The sequence below is a fragment of the Silene latifolia genome, chromosome 3, assembly GCF_048544455.1.
Source record: "Silene latifolia isolate original U9 population chromosome 3, ASM4854445v1, whole genome shotgun sequence".
Taxonomy (NCBI): domain Eukaryota; kingdom Viridiplantae; phylum Streptophyta; class Magnoliopsida; order Caryophyllales; family Caryophyllaceae; genus Silene; species Silene latifolia.
This window is the reverse complement of record NC_133528.1, coordinates 6426087-6450545: the sequence shown is the minus strand read 5'-3', so window position 1 is coordinate 6450545 and position 24459 is coordinate 6426087. Positions and strand designations below refer to the sequence as shown.

General features: G+C 38.1%; 3 protein-coding genes across 4 annotated transcripts; 2 read left to right on the top strand and 1 right to left on the bottom strand.

Annotated features, from left to right (window-relative positions):
- Positions 1 to 235: 235 nt before the first annotated feature.
- Positions 236 to 6761, top strand: LOC141646962 (uncharacterized). The gene is made up of 8 exons (XM_074454976.1): positions 236 to 1017; positions 2495 to 2540; positions 3949 to 3998; positions 4072 to 4113; positions 5576 to 5689; positions 5917 to 5998; positions 6112 to 6183; positions 6286 to 6761. The coding sequence occupies exons 1-8, from the start codon at positions 428 to 430 to the stop codon at positions 6331 to 6333; spliced, it is 1044 nt and encodes a 347-aa protein (XP_074311077.1). The 5' UTR covers positions 236 to 427; the 3' UTR covers positions 6334 to 6761.
- Positions 6762 to 9890: 3129 nt separating this feature from the next.
- LOC141646960 (ultraviolet-B receptor UVR8-like) lies at positions 9891 to 16041 on the top strand. 2 transcript variants are annotated; one of them, XM_074454973.1, is made up of 6 exons: positions 9891 to 10925; positions 12239 to 12451; positions 12892 to 13002; positions 13603 to 13971; positions 14299 to 14406; positions 15461 to 16041. In XM_074454973.1, the coding sequence occupies exons 1-6, from the start codon at positions 10596 to 10598 to the stop codon at positions 15791 to 15793; spliced, it is 1464 nt and encodes a 487-aa protein (XP_074311074.1). In that variant the 5' UTR covers positions 9891 to 10595; the 3' UTR covers positions 15794 to 16041. The 2 variants fall into 2 exon arrangements, with proteins under 2 accessions (XP_074311074.1, XP_074311075.1); XM_074454974.1 differs by having other exon boundaries at positions 9912 to 10925; positions 12242 to 12451.
- A 924-nt stretch (positions 16042 to 16965) lies between these two features.
- On the bottom strand, positions 16966 to 24144 carry LOC141646961 (uncharacterized). Its single transcript, XM_074454975.1, has 7 exons — positions 21896 to 24144; positions 20286 to 20376; positions 19956 to 20113; positions 19793 to 19844; positions 19625 to 19707; positions 19090 to 19183; positions 16966 to 17855 (listed from the first exon to the last, which is right to left on the bottom strand). Exons 1-7 carry the CDS (start codon positions 23576 to 23578, stop codon positions 17251 to 17253), a joined length of 2766 nt encoding a protein of 921 aa, XP_074311076.1. The 5' UTR covers positions 23579 to 24144; the 3' UTR covers positions 16966 to 17250.
- Between the last annotated feature and the right edge of the window lie 315 nt (positions 24145 to 24459).

The window sequence follows — 24459 nt, the reverse complement described above, 5'->3', positions numbered from 1 at the left end:
TATTTTTTTTATTGAAAACGGGTCTGCGGATCGGATCTGGATCTGAGTGATGAGATCCAGATCCATATCCGCTTTATAAGGAATGGATCCATATCCGATCCATATCCAACGGGTTCCAAAAATTAGGATCCATATCCGATCCATGCTGGCCGGATCCTACGGATCTGGAGCGGATCCTGGATCCATTGCCATCCCTAGTCGGATATATATGACTTAAGTGACACATTCTTCTAATGTTGCCCACAAAAAAAAACTTTTTTTTTTGGAATCAAGTCTCAAGTCTCAACTCTCAAGCACTCTACTCGATTTGTTTTAATTTAAAACGGATATTAACATTAATTTGCGTGAAAACAAATTTAAAGAAAGTTAATAACATCCTAAAGCCCTGAATAACCTTACACAGTCGAGCTTCTAGTAGCTCGGAAAAATGGCGAGAGACGGAGAATCGAGGAGAGAGAGACGCCATGAAAGGCGAACAACATCAACCGAAGAAGAACCAATTCAAAATGAACGCTCAACAACAACAGCAAAATCTTCAATCGACGACAAGAAGAAGAAATCCAAACGACGCGTTTCGGAATCATCATCATCATCATCATACGACGAAGATTCCGAATCAAGCACTGAAACCGAGGAATATTCATCATCCTCATCCTACGAGAAGCGCAGAAAGCGGAAATCTTCAAGGAAGCGGCACAATGACGACGAGTCGGAATCGGATTCGGAATCAGAATCGTCCGAGTCGGAATCGGAGAGGAGGAGGAGGAAGAGAAGAGAGAGGAAACGGAGAGAGGAGAAGCGAAGGAGGAGAGAGAAAGATAAGAAGAAGAAAAGGAAGAAGAACGATGATGATAGTGATAGTGATGATGATGGTGAAAGGAGGAGGAAGAGGAAGAAGAAGGAGAAGAGAGAAAAAGATGAGAAGAAAAAAAGGAAAGAGAAAGAGAAAAGGGGAAAAATTGGTGCTGTTACTAATTCCTGGGGAAAATTTGGTGTTGTTCGTGAAGTTGATATGTGGTATAATGCTTGATTCCTGTTTATTTGTTTGTTTATGTCGATTTCGGATTCGATTGCGAGTTCTAGGGTTAGGGTTTTGATTGTTTTCATGTGTTTCCATGCTTTTGCTGAGCTTATGATGTAGTCTAGCTGTTACTAATTCTTGGGGGAGGTATGGTGTTGTTTGTTTATGTCGATTTCGGTTTCGATTCCTAGGGTTAGGGTTTTGACTGTTTTCGTGTGTTTCTATGCATTTGTTGAGCATATACTTTGATTTTGAGGAGAATTAGGGCTAGATTTGCTCTAGTTTAGCTAGTAATGTTTATAGGTGTTTCTCATGAAATCTTATTGATTTTGTAAGGAATTAGGGTCAGATAGCAACTAGCATGTTAGGTAATATCGGCATTTCGCGATGTTAATTCCATTCTTAGGGTAGGGGTTTGGTAAGCTAGTTGTTCTTGGGAGCGCTTGTATTGACTATGCTTTGGTAGGGGTGGAGTTTAGGATTTGATACAGCTGCAGTGTTTGTTGATTTGCTACCAAAGATGTATCCTTTGTGACAGAAATGTGCTGTTACAATACAAACTAGGAAGTTTGTGCAACTAATTTCTCTGTAGTAGAGTAGGGTTTTTAGAATCGTTTGTTAGGTAGACATATGTGACCGCTTATGATTGTGGGATTGTTCACTGAAGTTACTATTGAGAGGTTGGGATGTGAATTTGCGTGGAATTGAGCTTCGTGATGACAACAATGTAGAAAGCATTGCTTTGTGCCTTTCAAAGATGTTGATGCAGTAGCATTCTGCATTATATCACTTTTTCCTGATTGTTATATATAGTCTAAGGGTTTAAACTTCCTATATAATCGGTCAATGTTTCTAGCGTTATCACTGACATCTCTGGAATTTTAGAGCTTGACAGCTTTACATTTGATTTCTTCATCTTTGATGGTTGGGATGTATGTAATCAGAGTTGCTACATTATCTTGGGATCATCATTTTTGTTATATTTGAAACTGGATATGTTACTTATTTCCTTGATAACAACTATGGACTTCTTGTATGCTTAGTCCTTCGTTTGTTTTTTTAGGTTGATTTGTTGCTCATCTCTCATGTCAGACATTATGTGAGCTAATAATCTATCGGTAAATTAATGAACTTCTAAGTTCATTATTATCCTTTTGGACTTTTGCAAATCAACCTAAAAAAAATCAGTCTTCTCAGTCACACTGTGCTATATTCATGCACATACATCTTAAGACCATATATTCCAATATATTCCAGAGTTCATTAATAACTTTTGAACACACAGCATCTGTGCTGCACTATTAATCACGAAAATGAGAGCAAACCGACAGATAATAAAGCAAGTTAAAACATCACTCGTTTCTGTTTTTTTGGCTGGCATTTTTTACTGGAACATGTTTTGAAAATTGTTCCTGCTTTCTGAGAAATCTCTTCCTAGTTTCAATGCACTCATGTTTTATCTGCTACTTGTAGGAATAAACGACCAGAGTTCACAGCATGGCTGCTTGAAGTTAAGCAGGTATTTTTTGTGAACTGAGGTGCTACCATGCTCTTTTCTTGATGTATACTATTCTCCTCCAATCTGATACCAGCCCTTCATTTTTCCCTCGGTAGAAAACCTGCTGAAGTTATTTTATTACGATGTCCATGGTTTTTCACCAACCTCTTTCTTATAGATTTTACCTGGTTCATTCCGGATCCTTAACTCTATTTCGGTTTTTAAAAATCGTTTTAATCTTTTCTCTCGATTTAAATTTTAAGTTTTTTATAAAAGAAAGACGGAATTGGATTTTAAAACCCCTAAGTTCACCTTGACTTTCCATTACATTTTCGTTCTTCCTTTTTGTTTTTCATCTTCCCTTTTTTTATTCGCATTTTGAGGCGTGCGTTCACCCATAGACGGTTCGAAAGATGATTCATGTCAGCCGACCCCAAATCATTTTGGGATTAAGGCTCTGATGTTGTTGTTGTTGTTGTTGTCCATGGTTTATGCAGCTATTGTGTCTTTAATAACTGGGCATCTTTTTCTTATTTTGGTAGTTGCATTGGCTAATAGGCTTGTGATCTTAGGTCATGCCTCATGTGTAACTGAGACAACTCTGTCCTTACTGATTCTGGGCCGAGCTAGGCTCAATACTAGACCCCTTCTGGCCTAGCCAGGGCAGCGGGCTGGGCTATGAGGCTATGAGCAAGATGTTAGAGTTAAGGTCACGGCAAGGCTGGGATCAGATTCAGGATTGGGTTGGGATGGCTGGGCTTGGGGCTGGGCCGTAATTTAATACAGCTATAGGCTAGAGCTTAGGCCCTAATCGAGCCATATTTCTTTTTGAGTCAAGGTAGGTCACTTAACCCGGTATTTGTTTGGTCATGTACTCATGTTACTTGAAGCCGTTTAGTTGAACTGCCTCCTAGATAAATGAATCGTGTTGCTTGCATTATTGTTGCATGCGTCAATTTTTGTGCATTATTCTTGTGTAGATTAATTAATAATTATACAGTCATATACTCGTATCTTTAAGAGATTGTGCATTTCCGGTTTATTGTGGCTTGTTTGGTTTTTGTTACTTGTCTGTTGTTCTTTGGTTGGTAATTCAGTATTTCTTGTTGCTACGGTGTAGCTTCCATCCTTTAGCCCGTAATATTAAACTGTGAAAGAGATTTGTTTGAGGTGACATCTAATTGAAGTGATTAGCACTCATATTAATTGGAGAAGCAACATCTGAACGTTTCTGTGCATATATGCACTCCCTAATTTTATCTTTTGGCCCAAATGTTTCACAAACCATGGACAGTTTATGGCTTTATTGCAGTGTGATCTTGTTTCTCCTGCTTTTTTTTTTGTGTCGCTTTTATTCTCCTAAACGTCACTCTTGTTTTATAATTTCATCTGTACAGATTTGGGTTTACTAGTTTTTGTATTTGTATAGGTGAACCTTGAAAGTCTGCCTAACCGGGACGAGAAAGTTATGTTCAAAGAGTAAGTTATATACCTCAGAATGCTTTTTAGTTGTTGACAAGACCTGTGAGGCTAACATCTTTATTTTGGACAGATATATGGAGGATTACAACACAGCCACTTTCCCTTCTAAAAAGTGAGGATTCTGTAACTATTTCAATAATTTTTTATCAAATGTTTGTTGAGTGCTCTTTTATGCATTTGTTGTTTATTTATTGAGGTTTGTGCTTTACATTGTTTAAAGAGGAGTGCATCTTTGATCCCCTAAGCTCAAAAGAAGTCACTTCTGGGACATACAACCTACTCACGACTTCTGTGAGTCTCCTCATTGAGCTACCATCTCTGACCTTCTTGTGCTGTGGCAAGCAAAATTGCGAGTCTGTTTGACACATGCTGGTTTTATAAAGGAGAAGGGTGCTTGAGCCATGTACTGTAATGACTTGTTTGTGTGCATCTATTCTAAATGTCAATGAGGTTTGAGCTGAGGGTGCTTGTGGTCGGAAATATGCCATTCCAAAACATAGATAGGTTAGTTATATTTTCTTACTACCGAATTTGAGAAGGATACAGCACATCATCTTTGGATGTCGTCTGCAAAACAAATTACAACTTACAAGTATTTCAGTGGCAGAAGTCGCACACATGTTCTGCCACTTCTGTTGGGTTATTGGGTGGTATGTTATTCTTAGTGGTACCCGTAAGTGTTCGTATGAATTGATAGGTTAGTTATATTTTCCTAGGTCCAAATGTGAGAAACATGTTACATAGAGGACTATTTACTTCGGTAGATAGTAACATGATGTGTAGAGCCTAATAGCATAGAACTATGTTCGTAGTAGTGCATAATGGTTCTCCTGCTACATGCGAAGGTGATTAAAATAAAATTTGCTCTGATAATGAATTGATGATGTAAACATGAGATCCCTATCCCTGGTTAGATGAAAAAAGTCCATTTAAAAAGTGTAGGAAGAGAATCATTCAGTTTTTTTTCTTCGTGCTTCTTAATCATTATACAAGGTATTTGCACTTGTGTAGTACTATAGTAGTATCTGTATAATGTATTTAGGTAGTGTTTGGATACCCGGAATTGATTTCATTTTCATGATTTCAATTGTAGAAATCAAAATGTTCGAATTCAATTCCAAAAATTCGTTTGGAGATCACATGGAATTCGATTCCGGATTTCAATTTCTCATTGGCGTTTGGGAACTCATGGAATTGGAATTGGAATTGGGCGGGTCACGTATGGGTCGAAGTCAGCAAATTTTTTTTTTTGAGTTTTTTATTAGGAAAAAATAAATCTTGTGACGGAAAGTATTTGCGATTAAAAAAAATCATAAATAAAAAAAATTGCGATGAAACTTGCATCACAAAAAACCGTAATCAAGTAGTGATGGAATTGAAATGACTACTATATGGTAGGAATTTGAGAGTGCCAAATTTTAACTAAGATGGAATTGATAGGGAATTGAGTCCAATTCCAATTCCAAATTCTAGGGGCTCCCAAACGCTTGAATTGTCTCAATTCCGGAATTCAAATCCAATTCTAGGTTCCCAAACATACCATTAATACATTATTTTCCTTGATAATGATGCAGGTACTATGACCTGGATGCTTATCACAGACGTAAGTTGGAAAAAGAGATGAAAAAGGGCTTCAAAAAGGTCTCACATACAGAGCGCAGCGTATTTAATGATGAAGAACAACGTCGGTACGTTGGGCTTGTGTTTACTCTTTACCTTTGACAAACTTGTTGGTCTGGAAACAGTTTTTTGCTTCTTAGTAGTAGTACTGGGCATTTTCATTGGTTATTTTCCCTTTCGTAGAAGCAGAGATGAGGGTCCAATAGGTTCCTTTGTTGCTCTTGTCTGCTCATGAGTGGTGGTCTCTGAGAGTGTTTCACGAATTGCTGTATCTAATTGTTCGTATCTTTTACAGGCAAGAAATGATGCAAGTACGCGAAAAACAAAAGGAGCAAGAGATAATAGCATTGAAGGATGCTATGAAGAAGGATGGCATGGTTAGTCTCTGCAATCGCCCTCCCCCTCTGTTTTAGGTCAATCTCCATAGAATCGAATTCTGCATGTGCTTGTTTATTCACTTCTTTTTCTTTCCATTATTTTGAAACTGCAGGCACAAGCAATGAAAGAGCAAGTGCGGCTGAAGGAGGAAATGGTGTACCTGTTTAAAATTGGAAACACTGAGGTAAGAAACGGAACGTCACTTCTGTAATGCACCTTTCTTCAGTAGTTCAGTGTATCATTAAATCCTTTTCTTATCAACAATTATGTTTTCATTTCTGTGTAGGCTGCAGCTGCTATACAGAGGAAGCTGGATCCAGATGTTGCGATGTGATAACTGGCTGTCGCTGCTGATTGTAATGGAAGCTTCGTTCGTAATCAGAATCAGCTATGTGACGACAGTACAAGACACTGAAGTTGCTTGCTAGAACTCAATGGTGGTCGGTGGATGGCTGAAACTATGCAGTTCTACATTCGGTATGGACAATGGAAGGCTGATCTGTTCAGACAAAACGGAGTTGCTTTCTACTTTGCTATTTAGTTTGAACCGGACTATCAAAGATTTATTTGTCGCTAAATTCCGCTTAATATGTTAGGCACTTGGGAAATTGCTTATGGTTGTACTTCGAACCTAAAATGAAATCGTCCAGAAATACATCACATGAAACAAGTTATTGTACCAAACTGTATTGATCATAACATTCCGTAGGATTATTGAAATACGGAAATCGTGCATATGGGAGACTACTTGGTTCAACAGAATTTCGTTTTCATATTGTATTATTTCATCCACTCCGAAATCTGGAGCCTAACATACCCTAACTGTTACAGTCAGTTGCATACACGTTATCTTTCTTGCCGAACTACTGCATACTCGAGCATTTCGGTACCGAGTCTATAAATTGAAAACACAAGTATACACAGTTATGCAAATCAAAATAATGGCTTCTCTACCGAAATTCCGCTACTTGAGTTTTCTTGTGCTGCTTTTATTCTCCATTAACCTATGCTTAGCTCATAGGGTGTCCCTAACCTCTTCTCTCCACCAATCCCGGAACCTGGGAGGTAACGGTGATGGACGACATTGTGGTATCACGGATGATGAGAACCGTCATTGTCAAGATGAAGACGCCAAGGTAGCTGGTCAGCGTTTGCCTTCTACTTCGATGATCCATGTTCCAGTGGAAGTAATAGGGACTGATGCTGATCCAAATCCCGAAGATGGTTTGCCACTGGTTCATGTAGGGAAATCTGAAGTCGGAGTTTTCAAGGAGCCAGATCCTGATGATCCGGATAGCCATGGTCCGAAAAATTAATTCCGAGAAAAGTATGCACAAGACTATCAAATAATTCTCCTACCAAATAAGAACAGGCTACAAATGAATGAAAAATTAAGTACTGATCTTTTACTGAATCAAATAAACCGGTAAAGTCTGTCGGTTTACCATAATTAGTGAAATAATCTTGAAATTTTTCTCTAATTAGCTTATTAACAGGATCCCTTAGATCACACGTTAGAAAAACCGAACTTCTATTTGGTAATAAACAAAAAACTCCTCATTGTAAACGACTTTTATTGGTTAAACACTCGTGATCCTACCAAAATTGTCCGAGAAAGATTTGACTCTGAGGCGGCGTCTTAGCCTTCCCTGACCAGGATCGTTCCCACTAGCGGTTGTGACCGTCCTCAATGTATAAACCGATGTTGCGTCCAAACCCGATCAAATAGTTCTAAGCTGTAAAGCACACAAAAGGATCGTCTTTTAGGGCAAAGATTTCGAAGCCTGAATCATCTGGCATAAACCTTGCAGGAAGTTGGGACACAGCTTTTATGAAGCTGAACCTGGTTAAGTATAGGGCTTGCAAGACAGTCCGATTGTCCGAACCTTTCATTAACCCGCTTCCCTATAGGTTCAAAACAAGGGTCTAGTGGTCTACCATCCCTAAAATGCCAATGATCTTTTATGTACAGTACTCGTTTATTGATAGCAAAAAGTGAGTGTTAAGTTGTTAACAAATAAAAGGACTGTCTCATACTGTAAGACAGTCTTATTCTATAATTTGTGTTTTTATCGTATGACTTTTCTCGATATAAACAACCAATTTAAAAAGACTGAAACAAGCTCATGTTATGTTTAGAGCAGTTCATAGACTATACATCTGAGGTAGTACCTCTTATTGTTTATTTTCTGAGTTTTATTTTAAAGCTTTTGAGTTGTGCTTTAGTATAAAGTTTTTGAGCACATTTACTAAAACATTACACTAAAAAAATATAATATTGCTCAAAAACTATATTTATAAATGGTAATATCTTTCGGAAAAAAATGTGTATATCTTCCAAAAACTACAGTGCCGGCGTGACTACCTCAGATACGTAATCCTTTTTCTCTGTTTAGAGTCACTATCACAGATTTTGTACAGACTGCAATCATAATCAATGATGCTGTTAAATTCAGAGCCCATGGCTAAAAACCTGGGTTTCATGGGCCAAAGTTTGCAGACGGACGAGCAAAGTTGCTCAGTTGAATTTGTCCGATCTGAGTTAATATTGGGCCATGTTTACAGCTGGACGAGCAAAGTTGCTCAGTTGAATTAGTCCAGACTGTGTGAAAAGTGGGTTTCACATGTGAGGGGGAGTGTAAAGAAACCCAAAGTCCCACATGTGAGGGTTGTCCCACATTGATAAAAGAGGAGAAGAATTACCACTTTATAAGGCAATGGGCTACTCCCTCTATCGCCAATTGGTTTTAGAGTGGAACCCTCTTGGGCCTACGTTGTGGACTCTTTCTCCTCCGTTTGGGTGCGGCCCAGACCCGTTGTTGAATTTAACAGATGCTACTCTTAATCCACTACTCCTAATCTATCTCCACTACTCCTAATCTATCTATTGGTATAATATACAAATATACTAATAGTCAAGGACTCAAGGTAGCATACTTAGCCCACCATCGTGCATTGCATAAAGCCATAAATTATACGGAGTACGTATCTTTTTTCTTTTTGGGTGTAAATCAGATGTTCACCGTCGACAATAATGCGCAATCTGCAATCCCCTGAAAAGTACTAATACCCAACAATTTTAAACTGCCTACTTTGCATAATGTATCCTTAACTAACAAGAAAAGTTGAAAAAAACCTGGGAGGATTGTTGATAACCGTTGGTTGATACGCAGCTGAAAAGCTAGTTCAGCACTTCAACATATGATTAAGTTAAACATAAAAAGGTTAAGTTGGAACTTCGGAAGTGTAAAGTGGAGACGGATATTACCGTCTAAAACAAGAATTTTAAGGAGTAGATTAGTAGCTATTTAAATACTCCCTCCGATCCAGACAAATGGTAACATAGGGAAAAAGTGGTTATTTAAGAAAAGGTGGAAAGGTAAGGGGTAAAGTAGGAAAGTTTGATTGGGGCCACATGAGTTTAGGTGGATTAAATAAGTAGTTGGTGAGTGGATGATAAAGTTGTAAATAGATAGTGGATGTAAGGGTAATTTAGTCCTTTTTTATGCCAAATATGGTATGTTACCATTGGTGTGGTTCATCCATTTTAGGTAAGTGTTACCATCTGTCTGGATCGGAGGGAGTACTATTTTATAGACCGGAGTGCCTATTTAAATCCGTTTTACAAGTAGTATAAACTATAACGAATATTATTGTCTAAGGCCATCTTCTTTTCGGCTGAAAATGGCTGAACTGAACTGAATGAATTTGAAGTAAGAGTTAATTTATGAAGAAATAAGCTAAATTGGTTTGAATTGAACTGAATGAATCTAAACTGAATTGAGATAGGTTGAGCTGAATTGAAATAAACGGAAAATTAAGCCAAAGACAACATAGCCTAAAACAAGAATTTTGAACTATCAAATGATCAAATAATTTTCTTTATTTGACAGCACATTACTCATAAGCGCCACTTTAAAAGCTTAATGTCAGAAAGTGGAGACTTTGTCAGTTAAGTCACCAACTTTTTTCACTCTTTAATTCCACAAAAAGAACCACCAAAATTCTCCACATTTCATCCTTCTTCTTCCACAAATTTCTTCTAATTTCCTTAATTTCAGCTATCATTCTTTGAATTTCCACTCCTTAATCCCCTAATTACTCTCATACCCACCTCATAATTCCTCCTTAATTACAATACCCATTTCTCAATTTCTCATTTTCCCCCTCTAATCACCCTTAATTAACAAAATCCCCAAATTCTAGGTCAAAATAGTTAAAAATTGATAATTTGAAATTCCACTCACTAATTCCCTAATTACTCTCATACCCACTTCATAATTCTTCCTTAATTACAATACCCATTTCTCAATTTCTCAAATTTCCCCTCTAATCAGCTTTAATTAACAAAATCCCCAAATTCTAGGTCAAAATAGTTAAAATTTGATAATTGACATACTTCTCATGTTTAATCCTTTACTAATCTCTCAAAAAACCCAATTTGTCTACTCAATTTCCAATATTTTCCTCCCCTCTGATGTTTTCTTAATATTATACTTCAATTGCTCTCGATTTCGCCTTAAAATTTGATAAAAAGTTTGATTTTTTCACCATTGTTGTATAAAAATCCAATATTGTAGTCAATTTTGTATTAAAATGGCGGTATCGGGTTCGATTTATGAGTTACCATCCCATATTGTATTGGAAATATTGACTTCAGGTAGATTAAGTGCAATTGATCTTGTATGTTTGGAGCTAAGTTGCTCTATATTTGGAGGATGTCAAGGGTTATATCCTATGAAATTTAGGTCTTTAGTTGATATTGCAACTGCCCAATTATGTGATTTGAACCCGATTTTCGAACCCATGAGTGTTAATGCTAAGAAAGAGTTGTTTGATAGGTGTGGTGGAAATTCGAAGAGGGTTTTGAGATTTTTGCAATCTGTTCAACAAGCTTCTGATATTGTTGATACTTCTGTTGGCAATGTAATGGTTCTTTTCTCTGTTTATACTTTCGAATAGACGGAAAATTCTTAGGCACACCGGGTGTATCACATTATCGGACACCCTAACCAATGAGAAAACTCTCTTTTTATTCTTGGAAAATGATCTCAAACCTAGTATACACCGGGTGTACCCAGTAATTTCTCTGAATAGATTAGTAGCTAGCTGTTTTCTCTTTTTTAGTAGTTGGTTTTGTAAATTGTGTTATTTGTGACATTGTAGCCTTTGTGATTGATGGTTAGTTTGATGCTATGCTGAAAATGTGTGAGCTTGTCAGCTTGTGTGATTTTGTTATATTAGCTTAGAGCGTGGTGGTTAGGCTGCGTACATTTGACTCCCCTGCCCCGCTATATTGTAATTTGTGGGAGCCTTTGAGGCACTGGGGTAATGTTGATGTTGACTTTTTATGTTGCTAGTTGGGTGGTTGTTTATGGTTTGTTTTAAGGGTAAATAAGAATTTACTACCTTTTATATAGGCTTTTTTCAAACTTATGAACATTAAAACTCTTTTGTCAAAATTATTAACTTTTTAAGTTATTTTGGTCAAAATTTGCTACCAAAACACTTTCGGTGAAAAGAAAGCTGATTCTCCGGCCAATTGGCTCTACACAAACACTTACAAAAAACATCCCTATCACCAAACATGTCCTCATGCTAAAGGGTTCAAGTAGCAAATTGTTCTAAAAATCATTTCTATTATCAAAGATGTAATTTGGTAGTGAATTTTGATCTAGATGACTCACGCGCTTAAAAGGTAGTAATTCTGGAGAGAAAAAAGTTATAAAATGTAGTGAATTTAATTATTCTTTGTTTTATTAACCAAATACTGGTTTTGTGATCCTGCCCTCTGTTATAACATATGAAACCTTCCTGACCAATTTGGAAACTAAGGAAAATATTAGTAAAATTTGTTCTGAATTCGGTAAGGTTTTGAACAGTAGTGTGGGAATAGACACTACCACATTCATATTTTAGGGAAATGTATCATGTTTAAAATTGCATGATTTGGTTGGTAATGTGATACATGTTAAACCCGAAAAAACTTTAGTTTTGCTCGAGTATATTATTGGTGGGTTATCTTAGCAGGGATGTACTGTTTCTGTTAACTGTTTCTTAAGGTTATTGTTTGCTGTATGAGTTATAGACATCTGAGATTGGTTTTCTGATTTTTTTTTTTTTTTTTTAAATGTAAGTTATGATTTTCAGTTTTGTGTGTATTGCAAAACTAGGATATTAATTTGTGAGATTCTTGTGGCGCTTAACCTTACACCATTACTTTGTAAATTGTATATCAGCAGATGCAGATAAAGTCGGGAAGATACCACACATTGCTTATCAGTAATTCATCTGTTTACTCTTGTGGGGCTAGTTTGTGTGGTGTTCTTGGTCATGGGCCTGAGATTACTAAGTGCGTGTCCTTTAGCCGGATTACATTTCCCTCTTTATCTCCTGTCGTCCAAGTTTCAGCATCACACAATCATGCAGCTTTTGTTACTCAGTCTGGAGAGGTTTGTGATATTTTAACAAGTTCCGTTTTCTGTAGTACAACTGTCGAAACTGACTATAATGGTGTAATGCATCATTGATTTTTTAAAAGTTCGTCTGATTAGTTCAGGCTGTGTTTTCTCTTTAGGATTTGAAGAACTGATAAACTACCTCCATTTAAGTCATTTTCAGAAGTTCGTTCAAAATTACATCTAAAAGTCCAAAAGAAGTAATTATTGCCTGTTTAAGATATCCTTTTCGAAGTAGAGAATGTCGAAGATATAGTAAAGCAAGTTATATATCCAAGTGCCTCTAACTTTTTAGTAACTGTCTTACAGTATATTTTGATGATTAACATGCAGTTTTCCAATAATGATCAGATAAAATCACCAACATAATTGCTTGTCCAGTGACTCTGGTTGTTAGATATTTGTGTAATGTACTTTTCCTCGCTGATCTATAGGTCTTTACATGTGGAGACAACTCCAATTATTGTTGCGGTCATAAAGACACGACTAGGCCAATATTCCGGCCTCGCTTAGTCGAAGCACTGAAAGGCGTTCCTTGTAAGCAAGTAAGAACTGTTTCCTGTTTGAAAAGATAAAATTTGTTCAATACTTATATTGTGTGTGCTGTGTGCATGGACTCTCTTTACAGATCAGTGGTAAATTGTAAAATTCGTTAGGAAATGTCTCGGCACACATGAGATAAAGGGAGCTCCAATTAGTGCTCCATATGGAACAGATCAGATGCTGCCTGACCATGTAACTTGGTCGCTTATCTGATTGATAAATTGTCTCTATAAAGCTTTTGATGATTAAGCTCTACTATGTAAATTGAAGGACACAATCACCCAAAATATAGGAAGCGTCGTCTTAGTCGGGGTTGGAGGCTCTAAATTTCTAAGATCATGGGTTTTAAAACAAGATACTCCATTCTGGTAATTGCTTGGTTTTAGAAAGAATGAAGGATATAAAATCTTCGAGCATTTGGCCACCTCACCTTTAGCTTATTACTAACGATTAATCATCTAATCCAATGTCACTGTGAGGCTATTTTTTTGCTTTGCTATTCATCTTCTGTGGCACTGTTTGCATTTTTATTTGCTAATTACCATACTTTAGATGTGATGATGAATGCACACTAAGGATGAAATTTATTTGACATTTTGCAGGTTGCTGCCGGCCTTAGTTTTACAATGTTTCTTACTAAGGAGGGCCATGTGTATACATGTGGAACAAACTCGCAAGGACAGCTTGGTCTTGGTGACACTGTAGATAGACCAACACCGACAATTGTGGAGCTTCTTGAAGGTGTTGGCCCTATTGTTCAGATTTCTGCTGGTCCAAGTTATGCATTAGCAGTGGCTCATGATGGCACACTATACTCTTTTGGTTCGGGTACTAATTTCTGTCTAGGTCATGGTGAGCAGCATAATGAAAACCAGCCTCGGGCTATCCTTTCTTTCAAAAGAAAGGGTATTCATATAGTACGTGTGTCAGCTGGTGACGAGCACGTTGTTGCTCTTGATTCTAGTGGATATGTAAGTTTTTATCTTTAGCTGATTAATCCTGTATGTTAAACATGGATGTATGGGCAACGTTACCTAAGCGTCAGAAAGGCTCCCACAAATGGTGCGGTAAAGGAGGATTGAAACACATAATTATAATTATATATTAACAACACAGAGAGACTACTTTAATGAATTTGAGTCGGATTTCAATCTAATAAATGCCACCTAACAATAGAAAAAGAAGTGCAACTCGTTTAGTCTTCCGTGGATGTGTATTGATATGTGACCTTATGGATAGGTCATAGTTGATGTGTCGATTCTTATGCATTTCCTTCTTAATATTTGAAATAATGATAGGTGTATACTTGGGGCAAAGGCTATTGTGGCGCTTTGGGTCATGGAGATGAGATAGATAAGACAACTCCAGCACTCGTAAGCAGTCTGAAGCATCATATTGCAGTGCAGGTTAGTTTCTTTTGGACACTTCTGCCCTGGTAGTCTGGTACCTTACAAACTTAGTAGCCACAAGAAACTGTGTTTGATCCTTGAGACATATCTCCCATTGAATCAACTTTGGTGGATGATTGTTCTTGTTTTGCTGCTATCCGTGGATATTACCTCTCTTTTGCAAGCTTTCTGAAAAAAGAAAAACGGTTCCAAACTTCTCTCCACCCAATATTAAGATTTACGGTTGTGATTTTTAAAGAGGAAACATCTTGCCTGCGAACTTTTAATGCTTTACAAATTCATTTTTCCACCCTTTTTACCCTTCTGAGAAATGTGGGTTTGAAGAGAGCCTGTACTTATTTATACTTCATGTGGTAGATTTGAGGAGTGTAACTTATTGATAATTTTTTTTTTTGGATAACGAGGGAACCCGCAACCGCTACCTTCGGTGCGAACTGGGTAAACCCCGGGTATACGTGATAACCCACCAACCATGTATACCAGGTTAGCCACCCGAGAGTGAATACTCCACAAGATTGCTCTTGGGGAGGGTTGAACCTGAGTCCCTTGCGAATTTCACCCAAGTTTTAACCACTAGACACCACCCTTGCGGGCAACTTATTGATAATATTACTCGTATCAACAAATTGTATTTTCAGAATTCAAATTACTGGGGTATTCCAGACTTCCAGTCTAGTCCAGTTTAGATTCCTAGTACCTAGACCTTCTGTGACCTAACCTACTTATAGGTGGCGGTGAGCGTTGTGCTCAGTAGCTCAGGTTGTGGCACATGGAGCGTTGTTGGCTATATGTTACTCTGACGCTTCATTGTGGCTACATGTTGCCTATCTGATAGACACGACACTTACATTTCAACATGGGCCAAAAACATGGAACTTTTTCACAATATTTCTATTTCCGACAGTTAGACACTGACACCAAAGTCTGGCACTAGCAGCCGAGTCTAAGTAACATAGGTTACGCACTAATGTTAATACAGTTTCCAGTTTCTACAGTTACCTATATTCTTGTATAACAAACCACCTTGCTGTCCCATGCCCACTGTATGCAGGTGTGTGCAAGTAAGAGGAAAACATTTGTTCTTGGGGACACCGGTGCGGTTTATGCCTTCGGATGGATGGGATTTGGCAGCCTCGGGTTTACCGACCGTGGAGCTTCTGACAAAATTGTAAGGCCTCGGATTCTAGACAGCTTGAGGGGTCACCACATATCGCAGATAAGCACAGGCCTTTATCACACAGTTCTGATAACACGACTGGGACAAATCTTCGGGTTTGGGGACAATGAGAGAGCTCAGCTAGGGCACGACTCCTTGAGAACTTGTATTCAACCCACTGAATTATTTGTCAATGAACACTCCCTTGCTGTCGTACAAAATCCTTGAACGAGGATGAATAGTTTACCTTGTGAAATTAGTTTCAATTGTTTGTTAGCTCGATTTTTCAAGAAGTGTAAAATTTATGTTCAAATTTGACAAGGAACTCATAGAAGGTTATAGTGATTAGTGAAATATAGATTGTAACCAGTGTGTATGTGTACTCATTTTTTTCTACGGTTGTGAACCTTCAACCTTGTGAGATTTGGGGAAATCCCTTGTGAGTAATGTAGCGAAACTTGACCGAGTGCGTCAAAGTCTCGTGTGCAAAAAACTAGGTGGATAGCTTCGGATTTGTTTACTCCGTTTGTAGTAGTCTCGCGCTCTTGGCTACGAAAATCCAATTCATTCAAATGCGGGCTTTGCTCGGACATGGGCCGGTCTTATCTTTTAATTTTTGGCCCATGGACATGTGGGTTAGCGGGTTCGGGACGGATTAGTGGGCTGGGCCTTTGTATTTTTCTCGAAATGCCTTGTCTGTACCTGCTTATTTGGTGAGCGGGATGGGTTGGGTTCAATGGACGGGACGACCCATGGACAACTCTATTCATAAACCATATACGAGGCAGTCTTGCAGGAACTGTAGGAGAGCATCTCGCTTAGTTTGCATAATTTCATTGCCTTAGCTGTAGCACTATTTTAAATGGCACGGTCGATGGAAGGAGTGGAACGCAAACACGTACAACCCGTACTACTAATCAAATACGTCTTCATTCAGTCGCTCATTAGCCACCTACGTTACCCAGTCACAGACTCAGTGCACAAATCAGAGACATCTGAGGACTCTTGTTCAAAGTTCGGAAAATCTCGACGACTCGAATTTCGGAATATAATTAGCAAATACTCCCATTAATAGATTACAGATTAAAGGAAACTGCCAGGCAACACCAATGCTGTGATTAATCACTAATCAGTATGATTAGCACATGGCAAACCTCTGAAACCGGTTTTAAACCGATATAATTTTAGAAAGTCAGCAAAAACAATGTACTAAAAATGAAAAAAATCAAAAATCCAGGCTATATTAACACGATCTACATCAATGATGACTGACATTTTTACAAATTAATAACAATTTAAAAGATTTGTCACTTCACAGTTCACATGATTCAGATTCTGACAGTTTGCCAAACATAATCAAAAGTACACTGTCATCACATGCTTCTGTAATTGACAAAGAATTTCGTGGAAACAATTCATTCAACTCAAAATATCATTTTTTGTGGCATTACTCTACATTTCCTGTTTACATATACCTTTTTTTTTTTTTTTTCACTCGGTTTTCCGACTTTTTTTCAAACCCTTCCCCATCTGTACTTTCCTCCTCTACCCTCGTAAGCCGGACGGGCACAAGCAAGAATTTCAACTCGTAATATTACAATTTTTCTCGATCTCTCCCTATACAAGACGCAACAAAAAATAAGGAATACAATACCTTGACAATACCTATTGGGACAGGACAGGAATTAAATCCGAACTGGCAACCCGAAATTTTGGAACGTTCTTATTTCACCACGGAGACCAGCGGTTACGATCACCATCCCCCAGGCGGCTCGGTTCTGTAGTAGTCCATTTGAGAAGTCTAAACTGACTCGAGGACTGCGATTTTTTGTGGCCAAAATGAGTTTTTCTTCAGGCCATGTGGCTGATATTCTGTCAAAGATGTAACCGTGAGGTGCATTGGATAGGGACCCACGAAATGGACTGTTGCTACAACCCGACCCAGAAGGCGAGCTGTCATTGCCGTTGAATTCATCTACTGGTGTTGGAGGGTTGTTGGCGGTAGGAAGCTCATCCAGACGGTCTCTGGGCCTAATGAGCTCTTCGGAGAATGGATCGTGTGGCCCAGATGATTCACCAGCACCCGTCCCAGGCCATGGGATAGCCACAGATACATCTTGACAGTGAAAATGTTCGTAAGAGCGCGTGACGGTGATTCCTTTGCTTCGACTAGGACGAGAGTCAGCTTCATGTTTCCAAACGTACACATGTGAATCCTCGCTGGCACACACAACATACTTTCCATTGGCAGCGAGGGACGCCGATATTTGACTGTTGGTGTTCCGGAACCCTGGCAAGAAATAGAAAGAACATAAAAAGCAGCCCATCCAACGCTTCTGATTCCAAAGTCTCACAAACTTCATCCTCAACGAATTTCCAAGTCAATTAATTATTCAAAATTCGCATTAGGAATTTAAATTATTGTTTTTACTGCAACAAAAATCAGTTACGATTACTAGTTAATGCGGAACCGCCACACTGGTCAGACAAGCTTAACATTATCTAAGTACACTTCACAACATTTCACCACAGATCAACCATCATACCAGAAAATAAGAACAATGGCAACAAATATTCCAAAGCACATAGGCTATAGCAGATCAACTCTATGTTACTTTTGACACTGCGCTTTAGGCATCCGCCACAAATCGGCAAGTCTGAGCAACATATCACGGAATTGATACTGGCAAAATATTGAACTAAAGACGGGACGGATTACAAAACATCTGGGTACTGCCAAACGTTGTCCTCCCTTGGGCTAATTAAGATGGTTTAACTTTACATCTCAATTTAGATCTGCCAAAACATCCACTTGCTAGATAGATACACCTCAATGTAAAGGTACCCAAAATCCAACTTTCTTTTTGGGGTCATTCGGAAACAACCTCACATGGACAAGGCTGCCTACATCCAACCCAAGTGGGAGTCTTCTGATATTGTTGTTGTTGTCGTCCTTACAAGATAAATATCAACAACAGAAACTCTGATCACTTACTTCTAGAACTATAGTGACAACGATTGCATTCCAAAGTGGTCAATGAAGTGTGTAAACAAACCCGGAAATGCTCAGGCATTGGCCTACCCTATTATACTCCCTCCATTCAATCAGATTTACTACATCTTTAAAAATATGTGAGGTATTTCGAAAAATGTAGTGAACCAAAATGAATGGAGAGTATCATAACCCCATCCATCTAGTATACATATCAGAAACAAGAAGTTAAGTCAAAAACCAACAAATCCAACTGAGCCAAATGTTAGTTCTATGAGAAAGCTTCAGCCCGTACGAGAAACTTATTGCTCCTTTGGAACAGGCCCATAAACACATTTCGGAAAAGGGGAAATCTTCTAAAATTAATTTCTACTTTACTTAGTTTCCTAGTGTTCATCAACAATAAAAATAACGTTAAAGGTAGTAGCAGACTTTAGCAATTAAATACAACAGAAAATGACCTAACAAAGTTAAATGGCCAGAGGAGTGACAGAAAAACAAGTTAAAACGTGAAAAACTTTGTGCTATGTACCTTTGAATTTGTGCACAAGATCAACTCCATCAACAACCCGAACACGTGAATCAGCAGATGTAATCAGAACTTCAGAAGAGCTGCCAGGGGCAAACTGCTCGATGAAAAGCTAGAAGTTTAGGTAATACAGAAGGCAGCATCATGAATGGGATAAGGCACATAGCCACATAGAAATAAATTAATATATATACATGACCAGACTAATGGCACAGAAGAAATCAAGCATATCGATCACAAATACTCATCTGAGACTGATCCATATGATGGGATAGTTATTGATGGGCTTTATTTATTAGTGAATTTATTTATGGGTCTACCAGTGGAGATTCTAGTTGAATTGAGTTTGTCTCGCGTTATATTAATAAAAGATTGTCTTACAAGGGATTAACAACTCATCAATAATCCCTCAACAGGTAGAATACAGCAATGCATAAAAACACATTACATGTAAGTCGTCAAGGGATGTGATATTAAATTATTAATGCGTAACTAAACAAAATGCACAAAAGAACCAGGCTCATCATAAAATCCTTACCTGGAAACCCGTAATTTTCTTAAGGTGAGACTTCTTCTTCTTGTTTTGCAGGTTGATGTGACATTTCTGCTGCAGCTTGTTTTCTGGAACAATAATACTACAAATTAGAGAATTCATAACCTAATATTAAGTTTGGTAAAGCATATAAAAGATTATGTGAGACTCTACCAGATGTGTTGTACAAGCGGCAGCTTCCCTTATATGAACCAACCAATGCACCCTTCAGAGAAACAAACCAACAATTAAGAACTTGTGAGGTTTAGCAAAATAAATTGTCGAAATGATACCAAAGATATTTGAAAAAGAATCGCTAGCTAAGTTTCCATGATACCTGACCATCCGGTGTGTAGCAAGCCGCAGTAACCATCTCGTGAAGATCATTCCAGTCAACAACTTGACGATCAGGAATGCTCCATATGCGAACCTTGGCATCTAGAGATCCACTGATAAAATATCTATCATCAACTGGATTGAACTGTATGCAAGTTACTGTGGAAAAGAAAAAAAAAATGGTACAATGGTAAGCATATAGCTGTTAATTAACCATCAGAAAGCAAAACCATACAATTTCTTCTGAAGAGTGAAGAGGTATTGAAGAAAAGGATAAGGTAATCAAACTTCAATAATGCACAATTGCATGCAGAAAAGGTGGTGCACTCACCATAATCACCGTGAGAGAATGTTTTCAAACAGGTCTTGCTAGACAAATTCCATAGCCGTACAGTCTTATCCATAGAAGAGGACAGTAAAAGCTGAAAAAGTAACTTTGTACAGTAAGATAACTTGAGACTACAATATGGCACCTATACTACATTGAAACACATGTAGAGAGTGGTGACTCCACAAAAACAATACACGAGAACTTTTAGTAAAAACCAAGCATCCCCCATACTACTAAGAGAATAAAAACTCTCCTAGTTTTCCCTCCAAAATGCATATAACTAAATAAGGAAATAATGAAACTTTCTTTCTTTTAAATTATTATATTTTCAATAAATATACTTATAATTAAATCTAATCTTTTTTATTAAATTCATAATTATGATTTTTTTTCATTAAAAAAAATTGGTATTAAACGATAAATTATGAGTCGCTAAATTTTTTAGTAATGCAATAATTATTACTTTAGAAAATAACTTGACACACTTACTTTCAATTAGCTTTGGGACAAAAAAAAAATCATTAAAATAATTGGAGAAAATTTATAAAAAAAATTCATTAGAATAATTGGAGAAAATTTATAAATGAAATCCTTTGTTTTATGGTAAAAAAAAATATTAACTTTACTTAATTCTCTTTGATTAGTTTTCCATTTCAATTTTTTTGTTTCATATCAAAATACAATGGGGTGATTTACGGGTAAAATATTAAATATTAAGGTGCAAACTTAAAATGTATAAATAATACACTAAAAAAATAAAAATCTATATATACCGCGCGCATGCATTGTGCGGGATCTATACTAGTGTAATAATAAGATAATAAACCGTACAGCAATATCAAAAAGTTGAATAAACATAAAAATTACATGCCATATACAAGAAAACAATTATACTCTATGTCCATATCAAGGTTAAATCCTTCCTAGAATTGTATATTACAAAATAAACAAGCAATATGTTTTTTTTTTTGGTACTAATGAGGGGCAAGCCCCAAAAATTAACTACGCGCTATTACACGGGGAATAGCAACTCCAAATATGTCCTCCCGAAGGATAGATCGCAACCACATACTGATTCTATGAATAGTCAGGTAGATAGATAACAGCAAATGTATCACTGATATAGACTGATCTTAATATCAGCTTGAAAGTGAACCATGCCAAACCCTTACCAAAGGGACAAGGTTTAATTTAGGTAGCTGCTGTCGTATTCGGTTACATGGTCAAAATAGATTTACAACAGCACAGCCTAATGTTTTTGGTTGTATATTAACTTTCTTTTTTCTTCATAATTTTATCATTAAGTAATGACTTTAAATGATGATTCATGCCAGCCGACCCTAAATAATTTTACGACTAATCCTCTATTGTTGCTGTAGTTGTATTATATGGAAGATAAATATATCGTCTCTTTATACTTTTAAGTGTAAAAGGGGGTACAAGGTTAGTACGATTCAAGGGGTTGGGGTATTCGTGATACATATATCATTTAGCAAACACAAAAGAACAGGCAAAACGAGAACACGGGAAGACAAATGAGTACTGACTACGAGGCCATTGCATATAAAAGGGAACTAAGCACATTGATTTGGTAAACAGTAATAACCAACCTGGGACTTGGACCATGAGAGGTCAAGGACGTCATCTGAGTGCCCCTGAAATGAACATATGGGTTTCTCCGACAGGCCAAACACTGTCTCTGGGACCAAAATATGTTCCAAGCTCACAGATTTCCGGCTGATAGATGTCCTGCCCCTCCTTCTCCTTTCCAAGTTATTTTCCAAACTCGAAGAAACCAAACTCAGTTCAGGCGACCCATTTGTCAAAAGCAACATATTGATGCTACCCTCATCTGGCCTATCCATCAACAACTCACCCTTCCTCTCGGCCTCCACCACCTGCCAAACATGTATCACACAATCTTCGCCAGCAGTAGCAAGATACCTCCCATCCAAACTAAACTTAATAGTCCAGATAGACCCATTATGCGCCTGAATTTCTTGGCTCTTATACACTGCCGTAAGATCCTTAACTGACTTTCCATACTGCCTGACTCGAACCCTTTCCGGCCCATGAAAAGACGAATCTTGACTATCATCAGTAGCCGAACTAGACCTCCGTCCACCTTTCTCAGATGAAGTATCTCTTTCATCACTACTACGCCTTTCTCTGTACCCCGCCACACTACTAGCCACATTCTTGATACTCCTCAACCAACTAACCTTCTTCTTCGACTTAGACCCATTCTCACCATTCCTATTCCCATTCCCACTTACCTCACCACCATTATCCCTTCCACCACCATTCAAGCGATCCTCCACATTCTGCCGCCTCATCAACTCCTGTACAATAGGAGAATGCCCAACACACATCTCAAACTCCTCCATCGTCAATTGCCTCCCCGTCCCAACCTCCTTCACCTTATCCCACGTCCCGTCCTCCCTCACCTCCTTCACCACAAATTCCTTCCCATTATCAAGATTCTTAATCCTACACATCTTATCAACCTCGACATCCTCGACAACAGCCTCCTTCCCAATGCCACCATTGCACACCTCCACCTTATTACCTCCACTCCTCCCCACCGGCGGCTTATTCAAACTCACCAAACCCGACCCAACACCCACGTCACCAACAACCCCAACCCCATTACAATTCTTACTACTACCAACATCGGCATTAACATTAACATCAACATTAACATTAACATTAACCTTACCAACATAATTATTATCATTTCGATTAGTATAATAACTATCTCTATATACAGTATCAGAAACAGAACGAATTGAAATAATCGAATTTGACGAATTTGAAGACGAATTATTATTACAGTGATCTGACTTAAACCCATTGATACTTAAATCAACATGATCACTATTACCATTACCGCCAACTATGTACCTTTCCTGATGCGGAGTATGGGTCCCACAAGTGAACGACACGGATCGGTCAGGCCGACGCCGCGAAAGCGCGACGTCAGCCGAAAAACCCATAACCTGAAGAAGCCGATCACGTCGCTGGTCAACTGACGACCGTGAAAAAGTCTCTGACGAGATCCACACGTCATAGTTCGACGCCACCGACGGCATTGTCGCCGCAGCCGACAACCGGCGGTGGGACCCACGTCGGCGGCGAGGAGAAGAAGAGGAGGAGGGTAAAACGACAGCGTTTTCGGTATCGTCTTCGGAATTAGAAGTAGAGGAATTTGAAGAGGAGAGTATTCTATCTAGTGATTCGTAAAACCTTTCTTCTTCTTCTTCTTCCTCTTCTTCTTCGGATTGTAAGGGCATTTCCGGTATAAATTAACAACTTATCACTAATTATTCCACTTAATTATACTCTCAGTTCTTCTTCTTCTTCAAGTTGTTCAACAATGGCGGTTAGGTTTAGTATAATTTAATTGATTTTGAAGGGGGTTTGATTAATTTGATGGGATCATGGAAAACGAAATGATACCCAGATGAACAAATCACGCTATCTCAAATGGGCATCAATCAATTTCCACTAACTCGTCTTCAAATTCTTGAATCACACTATATTGTTCAATTGAAAATGCGGGAAATTGGGGAAAATTGATTAATTAAATTAATTGAATTTTAGAAAAGAGGGGATTTAGAAATGTGATTGAAGATCTGAGAGAAGGAATTGCAGATCCAATGAAAGAAAGAAAGAAAGATAGAGAGAGGAAGAGAAAGGAGGGAAGTGTGTGTTGAACGAAGCCCAAAGCAGTGCGTGCGAAATCCATACACATAATAATAAACATAAACACAAACCTTCTTATTATTGTTATGTTATTGTAATTGTAAGTGGGGAGGGGAAGATGGTGGATTGGTGGTGGTGATGGAGGGTGGAGGGTGATGTGAATTTGCAAGGATTTAGTTTGGGTCGGGTCAGGTTAGGTCAGGTCGGGTTATTTCGAGCTTGGTTATCATCCAGTTTGGCCTTAGGTGAGTATAAGGAGTTGTTCATTCATGTGTGGTTGGGTGATTTGGTGTCTGATCATTTCGGTTGAGTCGATTTTGTCGTATATTTAGTTATTTACTAGAGTAGCTAGAACGGTTCTGTTTAAGTGCAAGTCAGGTCATGTTGGGTTATTTTGAGCTGGGTTATTATTAGGTTTGGCCTTTTTTTAGTACCGGGAGCGGTTCGTGTGTGGTCGGGTTATTCGAAG